Here is a 23,363-nt window from a genome sequence, read left to right as displayed (position 1 = left end):
CCACCAAAGTTGACAGTCTTTCATCCTCTCAGGGTTGATAAAATAAGTACCAGTTAAGCACTGGGAGTAGTGGGGGGAGGCAATGTAATCGACTTAACCCCTTCCTTGAACTTACTGGTCTTGTGCCAAAATTTAATACCAATATTATTATTATTATTATTTAAAGTGGCAAGCTGGCAGGATCGTTAACATGCCGGGCGAAATGCTTAGTGGTATTTCGTCTGTCTTTATGTTCTGAATTCAAATTCCACTGAGGTCGATGTAATTGACTTAATCCCTTCCCTTGAGGCCTTATGCTTCCAGTAGGAAGGATTATTATTACTATTTTTAAGGTGGAGAGTTGCTAGAATCGTTAGCATGCCAGGCAAAAATGCTAGGCAGTATTTCATCTGTCTTTGCTTTCTGAATTCAATTCTGCCATGGTTGACTTTGCCTTTCATCCTTTCAGGGCCGATAAAATAAGTACCAGTTGAATACTGGGGGTGATGTAATCGAGTGTCCCCTCCTCCCCAAATTTCAGGCCTAGTGCCTATATTAGAAAAGGCTATTATTATTACCTCCACCTTAGCGAAGGCAGAGGCATTGTTTTCAGTCAGGTTTGTTTGTTTGTTTGTTTGTCCGTGAACAGGATATCTCAAGAACTGCTGGATGGATTCGGATGAAACCTTCAGAGATGTTTGACCTCGTAACTGGCACAAACTGATTAGATTTTGGGATAGATCGGGTACCAGGCAAGAATTCTGGATTATTTTTCCAGTTTTGCTCAATGTTTTGAGAGTGGTCGGGTTCATTTTTAGTATCCTCATTTGTGAGCACAGTTGAGTTTATTTCAGATATTCTCATTTTAAAAATCATCTCTAGCTTATCATTGAGAGGACGTTGGTGGTCCCTTGGCAGAGATTTGTGCTCTCTGAGTGCCCTTGTTATTATAATTATTACTAACATCATCAATGCAGCAAGCTGGCAGAATTGTTAGTGTCAGTAGAAATGCTTCTCATTTCTTCTAGCTCATTATGTTCTGAGTTCAAATTCTGCTAAGGTTGACTATGCCTTTCAACCTTTTGAGAGCACTGGGGTCAGTATAAGTGGTTTCCCTTTTCTCCCTAAAATTGCTGATCTTGGACCAAAATTTGAAACAGGTTATTATTATTATGACTATTATCAGAACAGCAAGCTGGCAAGAATCATTAGCATGCCAGACAAAAATGTTTAGCAGCATTTCTTCTGGTCTTAAGTTCTGGGTTCAAATTTCACCAATGTTGTTGTTGCTGTTTGTCCTTTTGGGGTCAATAAGTACCAGTTGAGCATTGGGGTTGATGTAATCAACTATTCCCGCTTTTCCCTAAATTTCAGGCTTTGTGCCTATCATAAAAAGAACTACCATCATCATCAAAATATTAAAAAGAGAGCCATTAACCCATGGCTATCCTATCCTCAGAATAACAGGATAGTCATGGGACAAAATAATAAAAAGAACCAAAAACACAAAGAACATTGAATAAACCAATCACTTACATTTAACCAATGATTCTGATTCTTTTAGTTGCCTTGAGAGTTTGCCTTGCTTTTCAAGACTCCTGTAAAATGTGACAGAAAGTAAAGATCAATGAAATAATTCAGTTTGCTGATGATACTATACATTATGTATAGTGTCATTATATATGTATACATTATATATATATATAAATAAAACTTACTTGGAAGAAGACGATGCGTACGTTCGATCATATAATAACAATTTAATATATAAAACATATGCATACATACATACATATATGTACATACCTACATCTATATGTATATATACATGCATATATGGGTACAGGACACCACAAATAAACGTAGAACACAATGAGAAACGTTTCTCGTTGTGTTCTACATTTATTTGTGGTGTCCTGTACCCATATATGCATGTATATACATATAGATGTAGGTATATGCATGTATATATACATATAGATGTAGGTATGTACATATGTATGTATGCATATGTTTTATTTACTAAATTGTTATTATATATATATATATATATATATATATATATATAATATATATATATATATATATATATATATATAGAGAGAGAGAGAGAGAGAGAGAGAGAGAGAGGAAGATGAGGAATTCTGTACATTATTTACGTTAGACAGATATGTGACCTCATCTTTACTGTTACCACAATGTTTCGGCTGATTTACTCTCCAGGCTTCATCAGATGTCCTGGTGGAATTTTGAACTCAACTCGGAATAAATAATAACATCAGCAAAAAAATACCTTAGGAACGAGAACCCAGGGTTGGGTTCAAAATTCCACAAGGACACCTGATGAAGGCTGGAGAGAAAATCAGCCGAAATGTTGTGGCAACAACAAACAAGATGAGGACACACATCCATCCAATGTAAATTATGTAAATAATGTATTATACATTATTATAAGGACCAATGTGTAACTTACTGTATTTTTCGGTATACAAGCTCAATTTTCCAAATCAGACTTTACAGCCAAAAAAAGGAAGATCAACTTGAATACCAAGATGACTTTGGAGGACCAAAGATTCAATGTCAAATACAACAGAATTTGGGAAGGGTGATGTTTGAATGTTGACACAAAGTGTTTACACTACATACAATATCAACCAGAAATACAGTATCTATCACTTGCCAAATGGAGTATGTTACTCATTACACTACAGACTGCAGTAAAATGAATTAATATTGTTCATTAGTCAACAACAAATGTTTCTTCTATTTATTATTTGTTCATTCATTTTTACAAGTTTGTTTTCCTTTTTCTCTCCCCATGCAAGCATGTGTTGGATGAATGCATATTAGGGCACTGCTTTACAGTTAGATACTCTTCATGTTGCTTATTTGTTTTTCAAGTAAGGGTTGGTGGCAAGATGGGCATCCAGCTTTAAACTTCTACTTCAATAAGTCTCCGTGCAACACATGTCACCATGGCGTAGGAGTGGCTGTGTGGTAAGTAGCTTGGTTACCAATCACATGGTTCGGGGTTTAGTCCCACTGTGTGGCACCTTGGGCAAGTGTCTTCTACTATACCCTCAGGCCGACCAAAGCCTTGTGTGTGGATTTGGTAGGCGGAAGCTGAAAGAAGCCCGTCGTATATATATGTATATATATATGTGGAGGCGCAATGGCCTAGTGGTTAGGGCAGCGGAGTCGTGGTCGTAGGATCGTGGTTTTGATTCTCAGACCGGGCGTTGTGAGTGTTTATTGAGCGAAAACACCTAAAAGCTCCACGAGGCTCCGGCAGGGGGTGGTGATCCCTGCTGTACTCTTTCACCACTCTTTTTCTTTCTCTTTCTTCTGTTGGCCTGCTCGCTTAGCCAGTGGGGTGGCATCATTCGAAGGCTAAAACAATGCGAACGCATTGTGACCAGCGATGTGTAAAACATCTGATGGTCTGGTCAGTCATGTGATATATATATATGTATGTGCGTATATGTTTGTGTATCTGTGTTTGTCCCCCCAACATCACCTGACAACCAAAGCTGGTGTGTTTACATCCCTGTAACTTAGCGGTTCAGCAAAAGAGATCAATAAAATAAGTACTAGGCTTAAAAACAATAAGTCCTGGGGTCTATTTGCTCGACTAAAGGCAGTGCTCCAGCACGGCCAGAGTCAAATGACTGAAACAAGTAAAAGAGTATGGAAAAACAGATGTAAGACAAACAAACATATCTTGTCACACTTCACTGTGTCTGTGGTGAGACTTAACTCCAGGTAGCTAGTATAGATTGATGTATTACAACAGTAATTTGGAAGAGATGAGTATTTCAGTGGCTTGTCAAGTTGAATTTATATCATCTGCTCTGCTGATAGACCAGGGTCCTACCCTGGAGGAAATTTACATGTCATCTGCTTAATGCCATGGAAACTAGACATAAGAACAAATTTTATGGATTGTTGTGATTCAGTGAAAGGCTGACATCTATTTCTGTTCCTCTACTCATACTCTAACCTCTCATTTCACATAAAACTACCCTCCTACATACTACTCCCTCCCGCTCAGTTAAAGAGTCTCATTTTGTAAATCAGTTGGTGACCTCATTGCTACTGATACTACATAAAAAGTACCCAGCACACTCTGTAACGTGGCTGACATTAGGAAGGGCATCCAGCTATAGAAACCATGTCAAGGCTAACAGTAGAGCTTTGCACAGTCTTCAGACTTGCCAGTTCCTGTCAAACTGTTCAGCCATTGCCATCATGGAAAAGAGACTTTAAACAAAGATGATTATATATATCGTTCATCGTTTAGCGTCCACTTTCCATGCTATCATCATCAATTAATGTCCGTTGTCCATGCTAGTATGGGTTGGACGGTTTGACTAGAGCTGGCAAGTTGGGGAGCTGCACCAAACTCCAGTCTGCCTTGGCATGGTTTCTAATTGATGCTTCCATAGATAAGCACCCACTGCCTTCAAGGATATAGGAATGATATTTAGAGAAAGTGAAAAACAAGAAAAAGAGGAAGGTGTGGTGATTGAGATGAACAATGTTAATTTTATCTGGACCCTCTGGCAGAGCATGTAGCTAAAGATGAACTGCGAGATATGCTTACATATGGTGCCCTTCCTAAAACCAACCACGTTACAGAGTGTGCTGGGTGTTTTTACATAGCACTGCACAGGTGCTTCACATACCAGCATACGGGTGCTTTTATATGGCACCACCACAAGTGCTTATCTATCTATATATATAAATATATACTGTATTTGATTGGCACAAAAGACACTAAATTTTTGTGCATTCAGATTACTCTGTTTAATTTAATACTTATTTGTTGACATTGTAGCTTTGAGATTTTGCTGATGTGAATGCATATTTTTAGAATGACATTGTAGAGTAGGTGTGAGAGGCCAGAACTGGACAGTTGGAACATAAAACAAGTAGAATACTTGAGCTGGATATGGCTGGTTTAAATGCAAGAGGTTTAAACCAAGTAATAACTTATAGGAAGCTCAACTCAGCATGTAGGATGAGGGGTGGTTTTTTTGAGCCAATATTTTTTGGAAGAAAAGTGTTTCTTATTTTCCATGCATGCAAGGCTGTTTATCATCATCATCATCATCATTTAACGTCTGTTGTCCATGCTGGCATGGGTTGGATGATTTGACTGGGCTGGACCGCTGTGCTAGGATCCAGTCTGATTCGGCATGGTTTTCTACAGCTAGATACCCAGCTAAGAAATTTACTTTTGTAGTTTTGTGTTCAGCCCCTCTCCATGGGACCTGGTGCAAGTGTCTTCTACTACAACAATGGACTGATCAATAGCATGTGAGTGAATCTGGTACAGAGACATTGTAATGAAACCCACTGCATACATATGTGTATGCATGTACACACACCTTTGTTTGTCTTATTGTTTGACAACCAGCAAAAAGAGTGTAAGACAGACTTAAGATACTGGACTGACACCTTTCAAGGTGGTGCCCCAGATAAGATAGGTAATGGTTTAGTTTATATTTCTGCGAAGGAAGACAAACATCTACTTTGTAGCTAGAAATCTTAGATTTCTAATTGATGCTTCCATAGATAAGCACCCACTGCCTTCAAGGATATAGGAATGATATTTAGAGAAAGTGAAAAACAAGAAAAAGAGGAAGGTGTGGTGATTGAGATGAACAATGTTAATTTTATCTGGACCCTCTGGCAGAGCATGTAGCTAAAGATGAACTGCGAGATATGCTTACAAAGTTATCAGTTACCTTCACTCGATTACTGTCCTTATCCTCAACAATCATAACAAATTGTAAACACTTATCAAAAATATTAAGTTACCGGAACAAGAAAGAAAGAAAAAGGAAAGGAAAGGAAGGGGGTAATGGCTAGTTATTTTATCAGTATTGATTGTGGAAAAACAAAAACACACACGCAAAAAAAAAATGGATAAATTGAGTGGCCCAGGGCCTTGTTTTTTGGCAAGTTTTCTTTTTCTATTTTTGCATAATATTCAAAAAAAAAATTTAGAGCAAAACATAAAATGTGTATTTTTAAGTTTCTAAACATGTGTGTGTACACGCACACATACAAATACATATATACATATACACACTCATATATATACATATATTGGAAAATGTGTGAAATTCTTGGTACAGTTAGGTATATTTGAAAAAAGCAAAAGAATGACTTCACTGATAGTTCTAACCAATTTAATTCTTTGATAATATAGCTTCTCAGTTTGGTTTGCAGTTTGGATGTTAATATATAAGATTGTTACGTCAAAGCTGACTAAGATTGTGTCTTGGTGTACTTTCTGGGAGATTTAGTTCAGGAATTCCATATCATCTCTGGTGTAGCTTGGTACTTTTTTACATAGGGGTTTCAGAGTGATGTCTAATAAGTTGCTTAAATGTTGTGTGCTTGAGGACTGACCATCATATGTCGAAGTACCAAAACCGATAGATTTGAAATTATGCCCAACTGTTGCTGGTCCAGCCTCAAGCACACAACATCTATGCAACTTATTAGACATCATTCTGAAACCCCTATCTAAAAAAGTGCCAGGCTACACCAAAGATGACATGGAATTCCTACACAGCCTCAAGAATTTCCAAATTTCTGGCATAGTGAATTGTGTCATTTTTCTCAACTGACCCTACTATACTGTGTAATCAACAAAATCAAAAACAAATAATGCGCATGTGCGAAATTAAAAATATAAAATGGAGACAATTTATCCATCGCACCCTGTATATATAGTCAATTCAACAAACGAATTAAAAATGAAGAGAGAGAATACAAAAAGAGAAAAAAAAAATCAAACGTGAGGATGAGCACAAGAATTATATTAGTTTGACACTCAGCGAAAGGAGAGAGTTTTGAACATTTTGAGCATGGCTCTTCATAAGAAAGGAGAAAGGGAAAAGTCCAAAGAAGAAGGAAAATTACCAACACTTCATGTGTGGTTACATTTCTGAATATATGTTTTTTGTTTGTTTTTTGTTTTTCCAGTTTCAGCTCTTGAGCTGTGGCCATGCTACTCTTTACTCTTTTACTTGTTTCAGTCATTTGACTGTGGTCATGCTGGAGTACAGCCTTTAGTCGAGCAAATCAACCCCAGGACTTATTCTTTGTAAGCCTAGTACTTATTTTATCGGTCTCTTTTGCCGAACCGCTAAGTTACGGGGATGTAAAGACACCCGCATCAGTAGTCAAGTGGTGTGGGGGGGGGCACAAACACAGACACACAAACATATACACACACATACATACATATATACATATATACGACGGGCTTCTTTGAGTTTCCATCTACCAAATCCACTCACAAGGCTTTGGTCAGCCTGAGGCTATAGTAGAAGACACTTGCACAAGGTGCCATGCAGCAGGACTGAACCCGGAACCATGTGGTTGGTAAGCAAGCTACGTACCACACAGCCACTCCTGCACCTAGTGTAAATACAATAAATATTGAAAATTTTAATTCAGGGAGAACAAAGTTTAACAAATAAGGAATTAGCTTTAATAGGACAAGAAAGTGTCTTAACGTTTCAGGCATTAGTCCTTCATCAGAAAAAAAAGAGAAGCAAATAGTGACCGAGAAAGAGAAATAGCCAATGAAGTGTGGCCAGTAGCGTAACTGGGGGAGGGGGCAAGGAGAGCATATGCGCCGGGTGCCGATTGAAGGGGGGGGGCACCTCATCAAAAGCAAGAAAGATGAGACTTTAGACAATTGTATTTTTTTTTATTACATTTATTTCACACATTAGGTTTTTTAGATGTTTCAGTCGGAGAAACTGGTGCATTAAATGGTTAAAATAAGGTTTCGTAAAAGTAAACATTCATGTGTATGTATATAGGTATATGTGAGGATATGTATGCATGTGTGTATAGGTGTAGGGATGTATGATTTACCCTCAATGATATAAATGTGGAGTGAGTCAGACTGTCTGCAAGCTGCCCTAGCCTTGAGGTGACTGTGATGACAGACTTCTGGTGGGGTTGTCTTCCAACCATAGATTATACGAACTATGGCTGAAATTGACCATATGGGAAGGTGGGCCAATATCGCTTGTGTGAGTATATGTACAAGCAGGTGTATGTGCGGATGTGTGTAAACGCATCCTGATCTAAGCTAGCTACCTAAACAGCCTTTTGCACCATAGACCTTCTAGCCTGCATATATTTTACCCTTCCTTTGTCTTGAACCCAATGAAGCTGAATCCATCCCTGTCCATCCATTCATTTCACCTACGAAAAATTCTTTTTTTTTTTTTTAATCAACAGTTATTTGTCTATATTTATAAATGTTTGCAATTCTTATTATGGAAAGATAATAGTAATTGAAAATTGTAGCAATCTTTCATCCCCTAACCAGGTGGGCATATAACAACATGACAACCTCAACTCAGGATCTTAAGCGAGACACAGCTAAATCTATGTGCATTTTAACTGCATCGACTGAATACTTTTGGATATGCAGCCTGGTTTCATTGTTGGTGCAGTTTCATCAGGGTCCTTGATCGCTGCCATTTCGAAGTGAAACTGAAGGAATCAGCAAACTGAATGAATAAAGTGTTTTTTAGGCAGTATGGGTACTACTATTAATAGTTGTAGGAATCTTGATGTAGGGTTCACCTCTACTAAATGTGTACCAAGCAAGAATAATTACTAGAGCCTAGCAACTTATTGCTAACTAGGGTATCACAAAAGGACTGTTGTGGTTAGCCAGCATCTGAAGCCAATTTAAGAGGAAACACGGTAACTGCCAGGCTAATATATCCCTTTAAACTCATTTTTGGATATATAATTCAAGCATGATCATTACCAGCATCGCCTCACTGGCACTTGTGCCGGTGGCACGTGAAAAACATTCGAGCGAGGTTGTTGCCAGTGCCGCTGGACTGGCTCCTGTGCAGGTGGCATGTAAAAAACACCATATGAGCATGCCCATTGCCAGTACCACCTGACTGGCCCTCGTGCCAATGGCAGGTAAAAGCACCCACTATACTTTCGGAGTGGTTGGCGTTAGGAAGGGTATCCAGCTGTAGAAACTCTGCCAGATCAAGATTGAAGCCTGGCGCAGCCATCTGGTTCACCAGACCTCAGTCAAATCGTCCAACCCATGCTAGCATGGAAAGCAGACGTTAAACGATGATGATGATGATATACATATTTATATCATCATCATCATCCTTATCATGATTTAACATCCATTTTTCATGCTGGCATGATTTGGATGGCTTGACAGGAGTTGGTAAGGCCAGGGGCCACCCCAAGCTCTATAGTCTGTTTTGCCTTGGTTTCTACAGCTGGATGCCTTTCCTAATGCCAACCATTTTACAGAGTGTACTGTGTACCTTTTATGTGGCACAAGCACCATCACCAATGTTTTTTATATGGCCCCCTTGGTTTGATAAAGTAAGATAGCTGAGTAGTTAAAGAATTATGAATTTATGTCTAGCTTGACACCAAATCAGAGTGTGCCTGTTGCCTAGGCAATGTATGTTTTGATTACAGGTTGTATATAATAACTGAATTCAACAGCCTATTCCACATTAAATTCATCACACACATGACATCTACTACAACATAGTTTCACATACACACACACACACATGCATACATACATACATTCACATACAAACATGTATCGTTTTATAAAAGGTTATACTTACACTTCATTCTGTTGCTTCAGTGTTTCATGATGTTTACGTAAAATTTCATGCATCTCTGTCAATGAAGTATGTTCCTGTCTCAAAGTATTGAGCATATGTTCAGCATTCTCTAACCTATTGCAAAGAAACAGATAACAAATGATAAGGCAGATAAAAAAAAAACAAAATAAAACAAAAAACAGCATACAGTTTTTACCCTTTTGATACCAAGTCACCTGACATCAACCCTGCTTAAAGTGGTTCAAATTAAAACCTTCCTTCAAAGTTAATAAATAAATGCATCTATTAAATGCCTCATCCATAGAAAAAGCTAAAATACAGTTTAACCCTTTTGGTGCTAACCTACCAGAAACTACACTTGGCTCTGTGACACAAATTCCTTGTTTTAAAATGGTATAAATTAAAACCTTTCTTCAAAATCTCATGTAAATTTATGTTCAAGCACCTGTTAACCCTTTCGTTACTGTATTTATTTTGAGATGCTGTGTTTCTTTCAATTACTTTAAATATAACAAAGAATTTAGTAAAATAACTTAGTTATCATTCAGCTAGTGTTAGGAACATAAATTGTGACTAACGTTTGGTGGAAGATTTTAATTCAGAACTCTTGAAAACAAGACATTTGTACTCAGAGCCAGAGCTGGTTTCAACCGGGTTGGTAACAAAAGGGTTAAATAACGACAAAGTTATTGTAGTTAATTTATCATTATTTTCTAAATTAATTAAATAAAGGCAGGATATTTCAACAAAAAAAAGGGTTAAAGCAACTGCAGAGTTATTCTAAAATATCTAATATCTCATGAAACTTCATTAGTTCCTCTCTATAATTAGATTTATCAATTTTAATAAATCCAATTCTTTTTAGGAGTGATGCATATAGATGAGGACAGCTGCACGAAGAATTGCTGAGCTCTAATTGTGGAGGGAACCAGTGGAAGGGGTAAACCCAGGAAGACATGTGACGAAGTGGTGAGAAAGAATCTTCGGATGCACTACACAAGTTACTAGACAACTGATGAAGAAACAATACCAAATAACGATCCATAATTATATATTCCCTAGTTAGGGAAATTATAACTACAATTTTATTATTGTTGTTGCTGTTGTTAGGCAGCAAGCTGAAAGAATCATTAGCATGCCAGACAAAATGCTTAGCAGTATTTTGTCTGTCTTTATGTGCTGGGTTCAAAGGTTGACTTTGCCTTTCATCCTTTCATCATCATCATCATCATCATCATCATCATTTAACGTCCGCTTTCCATGCTAGCATGGGTTGGACGGTTCAACTGGGGTCTGGGGAGCCCGAAAGCTGCACCAGTCCAGTCAGATCTGGCAGTGTTTCTACAGCTGGATGCCCTTCCTAACGCCAACCACTCCGAGAGTGTAGTGGGTGATTTTATGTGCCACCGACACAGGTGCCAGACGAGGCTGGCAAACGGCCATGCTCGGATGGTGTTTTTTATGTGCCACCGACACAGGTGCCAGACGAGGCTGGCAAACGGCCACGATCGGATGGTGTTTGTTACGTGCCCACAGCACGGAGGCCAGTCGATGCGGTACTGGCTACGGCCACGTTCGGATGGTTTTCTTGTGTGCCACGTGTCACCACAAAGATACAAATTCCATTGATGTTCATCTATTTTGATTTTCACTTGCCTCAACAGGTCTTCACAAGTGTCACAAGAAGGAAGGTATGCACAGGTGGACTGACTACGTCCCAGGTAGGGGCCACAGGTTATGGCCTGACTAGTCTTGCCGGGTCTTCGGATGGTGTTTTTATGTGCCACCGACACAGGTGCCAGATGAGGCTGGCGAACGGCCACGATCGGATGGTGTTTGTTACGTGCCCACAGCACGGAGGCCAGTCGGTGCGGTACTGGCTACGGCCACGTTCGGATGGTTTTCTTGTGTGCCACCGGCACTGGTACCACAAAGATACAATTCCATTAATGTTCATCTATTTTGATTTAATTTGATTTGATTTGTTTTGATTTCATTTTGATTTTCACTTGCCTCAACAGGCCTTCACAAGTGTCACAAGGAGGAAGGTATGCACAGGTGGACTGACTACGTCCCAGGTAGGGGCCATGGGATATGGCCTGACTAGTCTTGCCGGGTCTTCGGATGGTGTTTTTATGTGCCACCGACACAGGTGCTAGATGAGGCTGGCGAACAGCCACGATCGGATGGTGTTTGTTATGTGCCCACAGCATGATGGCCAGTCGATGCGGTACTGACTACGGCCACATTCGGATGGATTTCTTGTGTGCCACAGGCACTGGTACCACAAAGATACAAATTCCATTGATGTTCATCTATTTTGATTTGATTTTGATTTTCACTTGCCTCAACAGGTCTTCACAAGTGTCACAAGAAGGAAGGTATGCACAGGTGGACTGACTAGTCTTGCCGGTCTTCGGAAGGTGTTTTTATGTGCCACCGACACAGGTGCCAGATGAGGCTGGCGAACGGCCATGATCGGATGGTGTTTGTTACGTGCCCACAGCACGGAGGCCGGTCGATGCGGAACTGGCTACGGCCACGTTCGGATGGTTTTCTTGTGTGCCACCGGCACTGGTACCACAAAGTGTGTGCCACCGGCACTGGTACCACAAAGATACAGATTCCATTGATGTTCATCTATTTTGATTTGTTTTGATTTGATTTTCACTTGCCTCAACAGGTCTTCACAAGTGTCACAAGAAGGAAGGTATGCACAGGTGGACTGACTACGTCCCAGGTAGGGGCCATGGGTTATGGCCTGACTAGTCTTGCCGGGTCTTCGGATGGTGTTTTTATGTGCCACCGACACAGGTGCTAGATGAGGCTGGCGAACGGCCACGATCGGATGGTGTTTGTCATGTGCCCACAGCACGGAGGCCAGTCGATGCGGTACTGGCTACGGCCACTTTCGGATGGTTTTCTCTTGTGTGCCACCGGCACTGGTACCACAAAGATACAAATTCCATTGATGTTCATCTATTTTGATTTGTTTTGATTTGATTTTGATTTTCACTTGCCTCAACAAGCCTTCACAAGTATCACAAGGAGGAAGGTATGCACAGGTGGACTGACTACGTCCCAGGTAGGGGCCATGGGTTATGGCCTAACTAGTCTTGCCGGGTCTTCGGATGGTGTTTTTTATGTGCCACCGACACAGGTGCTAGATGAGGCTGGCGAACGGCCATGATCGGATGGTGTTTGTTATGTGCCCACAGCACGATGGCCAGTGATGCGGTACTGACTACGACCACGTTCGGATGGATTCTTGTGTGCCACCGGCGCTGGTACCACAAAGATACAAATTCCATTGATGTTCATCTATTTTGATTTGTTTTGATTTTCACTTGCCTCAACAGGTCTTCACAAGTGTCACAAGAAGGAAGGTATGTACAGGTGGACTGACTACGTCCCAGGTAGGGGCCACGGGTTATGACCTGACTAGTCTTGCCGGGTCTTCGGATGGTGTTTTTATGTGCCACCATGTTCCCACAGCACGGAGGCCAGTCGATGCGGTACTGGCTACGGCCACGTTCGGATGGTTTTCTTGTGTGCCACAGGCACTGGTACCACAAAGTGCCTGGGTTTGATAAAATGAGTACCATTTGATCAGAAGGGACCAATGTAATTGACAAAACCACTCCCTCTGAATTCTGCCAAAGTTTGAAACCATTATTATTAATTTTATCCCAATTATATACAAAGACACTTTAAGTTAATTTATTGATGTTGTTTAAACACAGGTCATCCATGATCCAGATCAACAATCCATGACATTCTGGTTGTGACCATCCCATCTCTATCAAAGACTCAGGATCACATTTTCCAACACCACCACTATCTCATCTTCATCAAAGCCCATAATGATTGAATGATGTATTTTTTCATATACATTGTCCAATCATTAAAGGCTCTGATGAAACTGTGAGAAGTCATGCTAATATTCACTATAGGGCACAGTATTTCTTACAGCAAAAACAGCTGTAAGCTAATGGATTTAATTATGTAACACCTACTTTTTTGTCATTTATTAATTAACACTTTGGAGACAGAGCCTCATTTGGAGTTTCAGTGCCAAGAAGATGGAGCCCTTTTCACAAGCCCTACAGAGGGCATGCACTTATTTTTCAAAAAAAAAAAATTATAAAAAATAAAGTAATTACTTTACATGTATAAAACTATATATATTCATGTAGGAAACTGATTGAACCAATACAATCTTCATCATTTGACTTTTTGGCTGATAGATTGGCCCTATCATCTCTTAAGGGTTAATACTATGCTCTATACTTATGATATGGTTTAAAAATGTGAATTCTCACTACCTCAGCTGCTTATGAATACCATACATTATAAGTAAATCAAGCACTAAAACTTAGCTAAGCAATACAATTAAATAAATACACACACAGTTTGGAGAGAGAGAGAGAGAGAGGAGAGAGAGAGAGAGAGAGAGAGAGAGAGAGAGAGAGAGAGAGAGAGAGAGAGAGAGAGAGAGAGAGAGAGAGAAATAAGATAGTATCAATAGCTGTACATAGTTATTCCATTTGGTAGGGTCAACTTAAGTTTCTAGAAAAATCTGAACTGATCATCTTTATAATATATTTGTCAGGGAGACATGGTTATCTCAGGTGAAAAGGATATCCTCTCTGCTCTCTTTCTCTCTCTCTCTCATTTCACTTACCCTATTCCTGTGCATTTGCTAATTCGATGCTCACTGATTATTAATGTTGGCCTTTACAAGAACAACAACATACTTATAAATAAAAATTAGCTAAACTTGATCTGAAACTAATATGATACAACAGCAAGTAGATCAGAAACAGAAAAGAAGATTGATCTTACTTTTGACTTTGTTCATTATAGTTTTCTTTCAATACCACATGTTCCTCTGCCATTAATTCCAGTCTGAAATTGAAACGATAAAGAAGGACAATTTTCTTTAATATTATTTATATACTGTAAGGTAGGAATCATATTTTATTTAGAAGACAAGTTAAAATTTAGTATAACAAAATACGTTTGTGGTGCAATGAAGCTGCAATAACAAAACGCATTTTAGTTTTAATTGTTTCAGTCATTGAACAGTGGCCATGTTGTGGCACCAGCTTGTAGGGTTTAGTCAAACAAATTGACCCAAGTATTAATACTTGTTTTTTAAGTTTGGGATTTATTCTAACAGTCACTTATGACAAACCACAAAGTTGTGCCCATGACCTTTGCAAGCCCTCCTAAACTTGTAGTAAGAGAAGATGAGCTGGAACAAAGACTGCAGATATTGGAAAAGAGGAGAAAAAAAAGAACCATCTAGATTTACTTCTGGTTTTCGGCTTTTCAGAAAAGATTAGAGAAAGGTGGTGCATTGAAAGGTCATGACAACCCCTGCTGGAGGCGTAAACCAATTACTTGCAGAGAAAATTCCACTGAAGACAGCTAAATGCCAAGTGGATTGTGACTGCATTACATCAGAAGTGTCAAAGAAGAGTAATAGGGTTTGAAAGAGGTTTGTCAGCAGAGAAGTCTTGTGTTGTAACTCTAGAAGAGCTGCTAACCATTCCATTTGCAAAGAAAAGTAAAACGAAATACACACACGAAGACGAAAGTAAATGTTATATATTTTACTTTTAAAAAAACAAGGTGAAACAAATATGGAGTTTCCAAAAGGTAGAACCAGAAAAAGAAAGAACATCTCACTTCTGTTTTTCAGCCAGTAAATTGTTATAGTTTGTCTCAAGAGCAGTCATATTTTGTAGCTTTTCTTGATATTCTTCTGTTCTTTTTTCAAAAGTTCGGAGCATATTACGTATGCTACAGTTCTGAAGATAAAATTTCAAAAGAATAAAGAGAATTAATTTAATAAAACCAATGAGACTTCAAGTGTAAATGCTAAGTAAAATTCGAGTGTTGTGTTTGTCACCAGATGTTATCAAAAAGGTTTAATCAACTCCTATTCTTAACTTACATTTGTATTTTTATTGAACACACAGAAGAATAATTGACGTAAAAAAATACAAATCTTGATTAAAATACTTATTTTACTGACCCCAGAAAAACGAAAGGCAAAAACCGGCCTTAGTGGGATTTGAACTCAGGACAAAGTGATATAACTAAACACTTCTAGGCATGTTGCCATCTGCTGTTTGACAGATTCTGATAATCCATCACAGTTTATAATTAGTCCCGTGTTTACATCTGATATGACAACACCTTGATGGATGGAAGTTTGAAACCATAACAGATGAAACATATTTGAAGTGGCCTTCTTACAACCATAAACTAAACCACTTCAATGAAAATTCTATGAAGACTTCACCAGTAGAAACTTACCTCTGCTTCTGCTTCTGCACGACGAGACCTGAATTGACTTATGACACGATCAGCACGGACCACTGCTAATGTCTTAGCTTCCAAAAGGTCTTGTAGCTGCTGTTCTCTCATCTAAGGAAAGAATCAAAGTATTCAATATTTACATTATTTTCACTGCTTATTAAAGATGCCTTCTTTCTGGTGCTTATTTTTTTTATTAAAGAAATTTAATAAAAACAGTCATACCAATCCTTTCTATTATAGGCAAAAAGCCTGAAATTTTGAGGGAGGGGGCTAGTCGATTACATTGATCCTTGTGTTCAACTAGTACTTATTTTATCAATTCCAAAAGGAGAAAGATAAAGTTAACTGTGGCAGAATTAAATCTAATTAAATGCCACTAAACATTTTGTCTAGCATGATAACGATTCTACCAGCTCACCATCTTGACAACAGTCATAATAATAATTGTTTCTTACACACAAAACCTGATATTTAGGGAAGACAGTATTAGATGATTAAATCAACTCCAGTACTTGACTGTTACTTTATTTTATTGACCCTGGAAAGACAGAAGGCAAAGATGACCTGAAGAAGATTTAAGCAGAACACATAAAAGCATTGCAATTACATAGTGTAAAGCTTTATAGTGACATTGAACTTGGAATCACATGGTTGTGAAGTAAATTTTCTAACCACACAGACTAGGTGCCTTCCTGTACCCAAACAACAATCTCATAATTCATCATCATCATCATCATTTAATGTCTATTTTCCATGCTGGTAGGAGTTGGATGGTTTGACAGGAGCTGATAAGTGGCACCAGGCTCCAGTCTGTTTTGGTTGGCTTCTTCAGCTGGATGTCCTTCACAACATTAATACATAAAGCGCAACAGGCCATGATCATGGCTGTCAGGCACAGGCTGACAGGCCACGATCATGGCCCAGATAGATGCATTTAATTTATGGGCGTTTGTTGAGGTCTAATGTCACTCAAACGCTCTAATACCCACCAGAATGCAAGAGGACTAATAGTTGAACTAATGACTTTTCACCATTACATACTAAGAAGATATTTTTTGTTTTTATGTGCATGATCGTCTCATTTTCATAAAATGTGCTCAGCAGTCCATGCTATGTAAGTGCATATCCCAGCACTTTATGGGTTAACCACTTTACAGAATGTAGTGAGTGCTTTTACATGTTACCAGTACAGGTGCTTCTTAAATTGCATTAGTACAGATGTTTTTTATGCAGTACCAGCACCAGTGCTTTTCATGGGGTACCAGCATCAGTGCTTTTTCCTATTCTGTTTAAATAATTTAGTAAAAAGAGGGCTTTCTCAATACAAATTCAAGGTAACCAATCTTACCTGCATTGACTGCAGCTTGTGCTCATAAACATCTATCATTTCAGAAAGCTTCACATCTTTTACCTGGAAAAGGAATAAATAGATAAATAAATAAAGATACAAAAGTATTTCAAATTGTAGGAACAAAAAAAAAATCTGTGGAATGACAATTCAAACTTTTGGCTTTGTGGTTGAGGAGATGAATAGAAGAGACAACGATGACAGGTAAAGAGACATTAGCCTATCTTGGTTAATACAGAATGTTTGGGATGAAAGGGTGGCAAAGGGAGAGAGAGAGAGAGAGAGAGAGTGTATGTGTGAGTGATGGATAGTAATAGAAGGGGATAAATGTTAACAGTGTATGGTAGATGACATAATATAACAAACAGTATTACTGAGCATTTTTTCTAAGGACCTTCTTGGAGAAAGTAAATACCAGAAAGGAATATATACCAACCTCTAAACCAGTTTGAAGTTTTTCAATCAAATCTTCAATGTTCTGCTCAGCAATTGATGCTGATTTTCCAGGAACTTTCTGACCACCATGATTTGATGGTAAAATATTGTAAGAGTTGTGGACATTGCTATTCCATCCAAATGAAGAATTGTTCATTGTTTTATGATCTTGTTCACGGACAACGTTGTTAGCAGCCAAGGCATCACCCAACCTAAAATGATGATTTAGAGTATTATTATTACTATTACTATTATTATTATTATTTTCCTTCTTTCTTCAAATTTTCTTGTGTTTCTCGCCGAGTGTTTTCCATACACCTAGGACAGAGAAGCTCATTGTATGCATTCCCAGATTACACACCCAAATTCACAGGTAAAATATGTATTTAAAAAATTAATAAATAAATAAATTCATGAAAGGATGTTGTTTTCACAGCGATAATGCTCTTCTCAGTACATGAGTCATTCCAGTTAACACGATTTTTTGCACTTCCTGTAGGGATGGTAAGCCTGGTATCATTCTCAAATAGGTTTCAGTACCTTTTTTTATCATTCCTAGAGATCCTACAATTACTGGTACTATAGTCGCCTTGAGATGCCACATTTTTTCAATTTCTATTAGCAAGCCTTTATATTTACTGATCTTGTCAAATTCTTTCGCCACTATATTGTGATCGCAAGGGATACTCATGTCAATTAATAAACACACCTCTTTTGTCTGATCTTTTATAATAATATCCAGTTTATTAGCTTACATAGTTTTGTCAGTATGTACGAGGAAGTCCCAGAGAATCGACACATTTTCTCTCTCAGTCATAGCTTTAGGATGGTGTTTATAGCATTTGTAAGCGGTTTTGATTTTATAATGCCGACACATTGTCCAGTGTAAATATTGCTATTATTATTATTATATTATTATTATTATTAGTGTGCTGGGGCAGCATTTCTTTTGCCTGTTTACATTCTAAGTTCAAATACTGCCAAAGTCAACTTTACTTTTCATCCTTTCAGGGTTGAAAATATTAGTACAATGTTGTGGCGACAGTCATTGACACCCCTGGGGAATTGGAAAAATGAACTAGTTGAACCCTTATAAAGAGTAGCGTATTGGTTGAGACAAGAGGTCAGTAGGAGTTGTTGAGAGGGCGTTTTTTGAAGTACATTGTGTGAACACATTGATTTTACCTCTATTCATTAAATTATATATCCAGTGTTTGTCTAGGATACAACAACAATACCAACAGTTACTGGAAGTAGTGTTGAAGAAGTCTGAAAATACTTCAGGTTCATTCTCATCAGACGGTACGGATCTTTACCTTTTGTCCAACAGATTTAAAAAATAATTTTTGCAACTAAACACTTTCAAACTTCGGACACTGGCAGAATGTGTCATATAAAACATCTTTTACTCTTAACGTTTTTGAGAAAAGCTTATATTTAGGAAGTTATTTCATGTTAAAGTTGTAGTATTTTGGTAATTTCAACCAGTCAATGACGTTTATTTAGCTGAATAAAACTACTGCTGTTGTTTGTCAACAACAACTATCGGCGGTGAATTTTTCGTTTGTCAATGTTATTTATGACATCATTTGTACTTTTGTACTGGTTTTAGCGTTAGGGTTTTAGGGTTGGGGTTAGGGTTTTAGGGTTAGGGCTAGGGTTTAGGGTTAGGGTTTTAAGCATTAGGGTTTTAGGGTTAGAGTTACAGAAAAAAATGAAAAATGAAGCATGAATAATTATGGTGGTGCCATGAAGTAAACATGCTTCAGATACACTCATTTATTCATACGAACGTAACTGAGACGAAATATGTCACAAATAACAGTGACAAATGAAATATACACCGCCGGAAGTTGTTGTTGACAAACAACAGCAGCAATTTTATTCAGCTGAATACACATCATTGATTGGTTGAAATTACCAAAATACAACTTTAACAAGAAATAACTTCCAAAATACAGAATTGTCTCAACAACGCTAAGAGAAAAAGATGTTTTATGTGACACATTCTACCAGTATACGAAGTTTGAAAGTGTTTAGTTATAAAAAATTAATTTTTAAATCTGTCGGTCAAAAGGTAAAGATCCAAAGGTACTACTTTTTCTGCATATTTTAGAAGATACAAAGAAATCTTCAAAGAAGAATGTAAAAATTGGAATGATGAGAAGAATTTTAAGAAAATTATCCCCTGCTAAACAAGAAAAATACTGTAATTATATTCTGTTAAAGAAATCAGGTGAGATTTGTTTCGATGAAACAATTAATTTGTTATCAAGAATTTTCAGTGAAAGAAGTTCCCCTTTCAATACCCGTTGGCAGTGTTTAAAGTTAGTTAAAAAAGATGATGAAGATTGCATCACCTATGCTGGGGTCATTAACAGAGTGTAAAAGATTCAAATTAAATAAATTAACCCTGGATTTGTTCAATTGTCTAATTTTTGTTCAAGGGTTAACTGCAAGAAAAGATGCTGATATATATTCCCATATATTAGCAAAATTAGAATAGGACCAAAAATTAACTCTACAGGCAGTAGCTGAAGAATGCCAGAGGATTATAAATTTAAGACATAATGTGGATAAAATTAAAGAAAACAATTGTTTTCAGATACATGTGTGAAACGGATAAGGAAAAACGAACATCAAGACCAAATCCATGCTATGTATGCAGAGGTTTACATATTAGAAGTAATTGTCCTTTTAAAAATCGTGAATGTTTTGAGTATGGAAATATTGGACATAAAAGCTCACATTGTACAGTGAAACAAAACAGGGTCAAACAAAAAAAAAATTCTAGAAAGAATGTATTGTTAACAAAATTTCTAAATGAGACTCAGAAATGAAAATTTGTATCCATAAAAATGAATAATGTGAATATCAAGTTACAATTGGATACAGGCAGTGATATCATGACAAATAATACAGATACAATTGCAGTGCCCCAGCACGGCCACAGCTCGTGAGCTGAAACTAGATAAAGATAAAGATACATGGAGAAAAGTAGAGAAACCTAGATTAAAGGAAACTTTGAAAATTGCGTGAGGTGTTTCGGGAAAAAAATTGCATTTTATGGGCAAAATTATAAGTGATGCTACAGTTTGTGGAAAAACCTTGAAAGCCAAAGTTTTAGTGTAGAAAAATACAAATTTATTTGGAAGAGACTGGATGGAATGAGTTAACTTATGGGACCTCCCCATAAATACTTTTTGTAAAAATGTGAATGGTTCTTACACCTGTACAAATAAGGTGTCAGAGGATTAAAAAAAAATGAATTATGAAATATTTTTCCCGAAGTTTTTTCTGATGAATTGGGTCTTTGCACCAAAACAGAGGTGAAGTTTCAAGTGAAAGAAAACGCTATACCGGTTTTTAAACAAAAACAAACAGTACTTTTCGCAGTGTTGAAAGAAGTCAACAAAGAATTGGATAGACTTGAAAAGCTTGGCATTATTGAAAAAACTGATTACACAAATTGGGCATCCCCAACAATTTATGTTAAGAAAAAAATAAATAAAATCCGAGTGTGCGCTTATTTTTCAAAGGGATTAAATGAATGTTTGATGCCATATAATTACCCATTACCAACTCTGGAGAAAATTTTTATGAAATTGGAGGAAAATTTTTTCAAAGTTGGACCTATCTGAAGCATATTTGGAGGTAAAAGTTATTGAGGAATGTTCGAAATTATTGACAATAAATATCAATAAAGGGTGGTTATAAATTTAATCGACTCCCCTTTGGTAGATGCTGGTACCACATGAAAAGCACCCATGCCAGTACCATGTGGAAAGTACCTGCGCTGGTGTCAGGCAAAAGGCATCCACTACACTTTGTAAAGTGGTTGGTGTTGGGGAAGAAACCATGCCAAAGCAGAAGATTGGAGCTTGCTGCAGCCCTCCAGTTTGCCAGCTCCTGTCAAAATTGTCCAGCATGGAAAACAAACATTAAATGATGATGATCATGATGATGATAATATATATATCACAACTTTTCCAGTTTGAAAAACAGCTGAAACAAAACATTATTTATGTGCAGTCCATATTCTTCTTAAAAAACAAACTAGCTACCTGTCATAGTTTTTTTGGTACACTAAATCTACTTACTAATTTATTGACAAAATATCCAAAAGATTTAGAAAACACACATTTTCAAAATGCTGAACATATGGTAACACACACAAACACACACACATAGCACACCTTTATTGGTGACCTCTATAGTTGGTTAGCTATATACCTACTATCACAACTCAATGATGACTCATAATAATTTAACTCGTTTTCAAACACGATAAAATATGAGACAGATTGGTTCGATAGACACAGAAGGAAAAAAAAAGTATATATTACAAAAACCTGCCATTTATTTCCTAACTGCCCACTCTTCTTTTTAATCATGTTATTAGAAGATCTACACTTCATGATTTTTTTTTACATTTTTAGCTAAATAAAAAGGAGAAAAAAAAATTAAACAAAAATAAAACATCGATTTTTTTTTTTCTAAGTACTCAGAATGTTTGTTTGTGCTATCATAAATCTGAAAGATGTTTGTTTTATAATGTGATGTAAGTTTAAGCTGCAGCCTGCTCACTAACGTTCTGTATATCAACAAAGTCTGTGTGTATGTGATATTAATATACAACTGTTGCAGCCTTAAGTAAGATGTGATATACACACACACACACACATATGTATATGCACAGGTATATGTGTGTGAGTGTGTGTATGTGTATATGTGTGTATAAATGTTAATATGTAAGTGTATACATATATATGTATATATATGTGTATATATATATATATATATATATATATATATATATATATATATATATATATATATATATATATATGCATGTGTGTGTGTGCCTATACAAATGAATATATATGTGTGTTTGTGTTTGTGTGTATACATATGTGTATGTGTAAGCATGCTAATAAAATTGCAGCCTACCAAAGGCGGCAACAGATGAACACCTTGATGGCAAGCCAAAAGTAGGTGGTGTCTAAGTCACCCAGACGTGTGCCAACGCAGAGGCTTAGATGTCTCGGCATGCAGCATCAGTGCAGCTTTCTGTTTTAAAGCTGCTTTGGCAGAACAGTTAATACAAGTAATTACTGAGGAATGCTGAAAGCGGTAAAACATGATGACATTATTTAAGTGAGGCCAAACCGGTAGATAAAGGAGTGGAGAGAGCAGGGATGGTTTCTTATCTCATCATCATTTAACGTCTGTTTTCCATGCTGGTGTGGGTCAGACAGTTTGACAGGAACGGGCTAGCTGAAGAGTTGCCCAGACTCCAATCATCTGCTTTGGCATGGCCTCTATGGCTGGATGCCCTTCCTAACGCCAACCACTTTACAGAGTGTACTGAATGTTTTTTTAGGTGATACTGGCACAGGTGCTTTTTATGTGACACTGAAATGGCTGCACTTTACATGGCACCAGCACCTGCAAGCCTTCAAGACAGAGACAGCAGCACATGCCAGTATGTATAGATGGCCATGGTTTTACTTAGCTTGACATTTCTTCTCAAGCATAGCAAATCGCCAAAGGTCTCAGTCCCTTGCCATCTCCTCAGTGGGACCCAATGTCTGAACATTCTTTCT

At 37.6% G+C, this 23,363-nt stretch overlaps 1 protein-coding gene across 2 annotated transcripts in view; it reads right to left on the bottom strand.

Moving 5' to 3' along the window:
* Positions 1–23,363, bottom strand: part of LOC115232416 (protein CIP2A-like) — an 85,476-nt gene that overhangs the window by 4,323 nt on the left and 57,790 nt on the right. For both annotated transcript variants that reach the window (XM_036514881.1, XM_029802279.2), the window contains exons 15-21: positions 17,759–17,969; positions 17,323–17,385; positions 15,972–16,082; positions 15,339–15,460; positions 14,490–14,552; positions 9,645–9,758; positions 1,516–1,577 (exon numbers count right to left, since the gene is read on the bottom strand). In XM_036514881.1, coding sequence (XP_036370774.1) covers positions 1,516–1,577; positions 9,645–9,758; positions 14,490–14,552; positions 15,339–15,460; positions 15,972–16,082; positions 17,323–17,385; positions 17,759–17,969 — 746 coding nt within the window. The remainder of the gene's footprint in view (positions 1–1,515; positions 1,578–9,644; positions 9,759–14,489; positions 14,553–15,338; positions 15,461–15,971; positions 16,083–17,322; positions 17,386–17,758; positions 17,970–23,363) is intronic.

The sequence above is a fragment of the Octopus sinensis genome, linkage group LG2 (genome assembly GCF_006345805.1).
Source record: "Octopus sinensis linkage group LG2, ASM634580v1, whole genome shotgun sequence".
Classification (NCBI taxonomy): Eukaryota; Metazoa; Mollusca; class Cephalopoda; order Octopoda; family Octopodidae; genus Octopus; species Octopus sinensis.
Note: the sequence above shows the minus strand (reverse complement) of the source record. Positions and strands in the feature narration are given on the sequence as shown.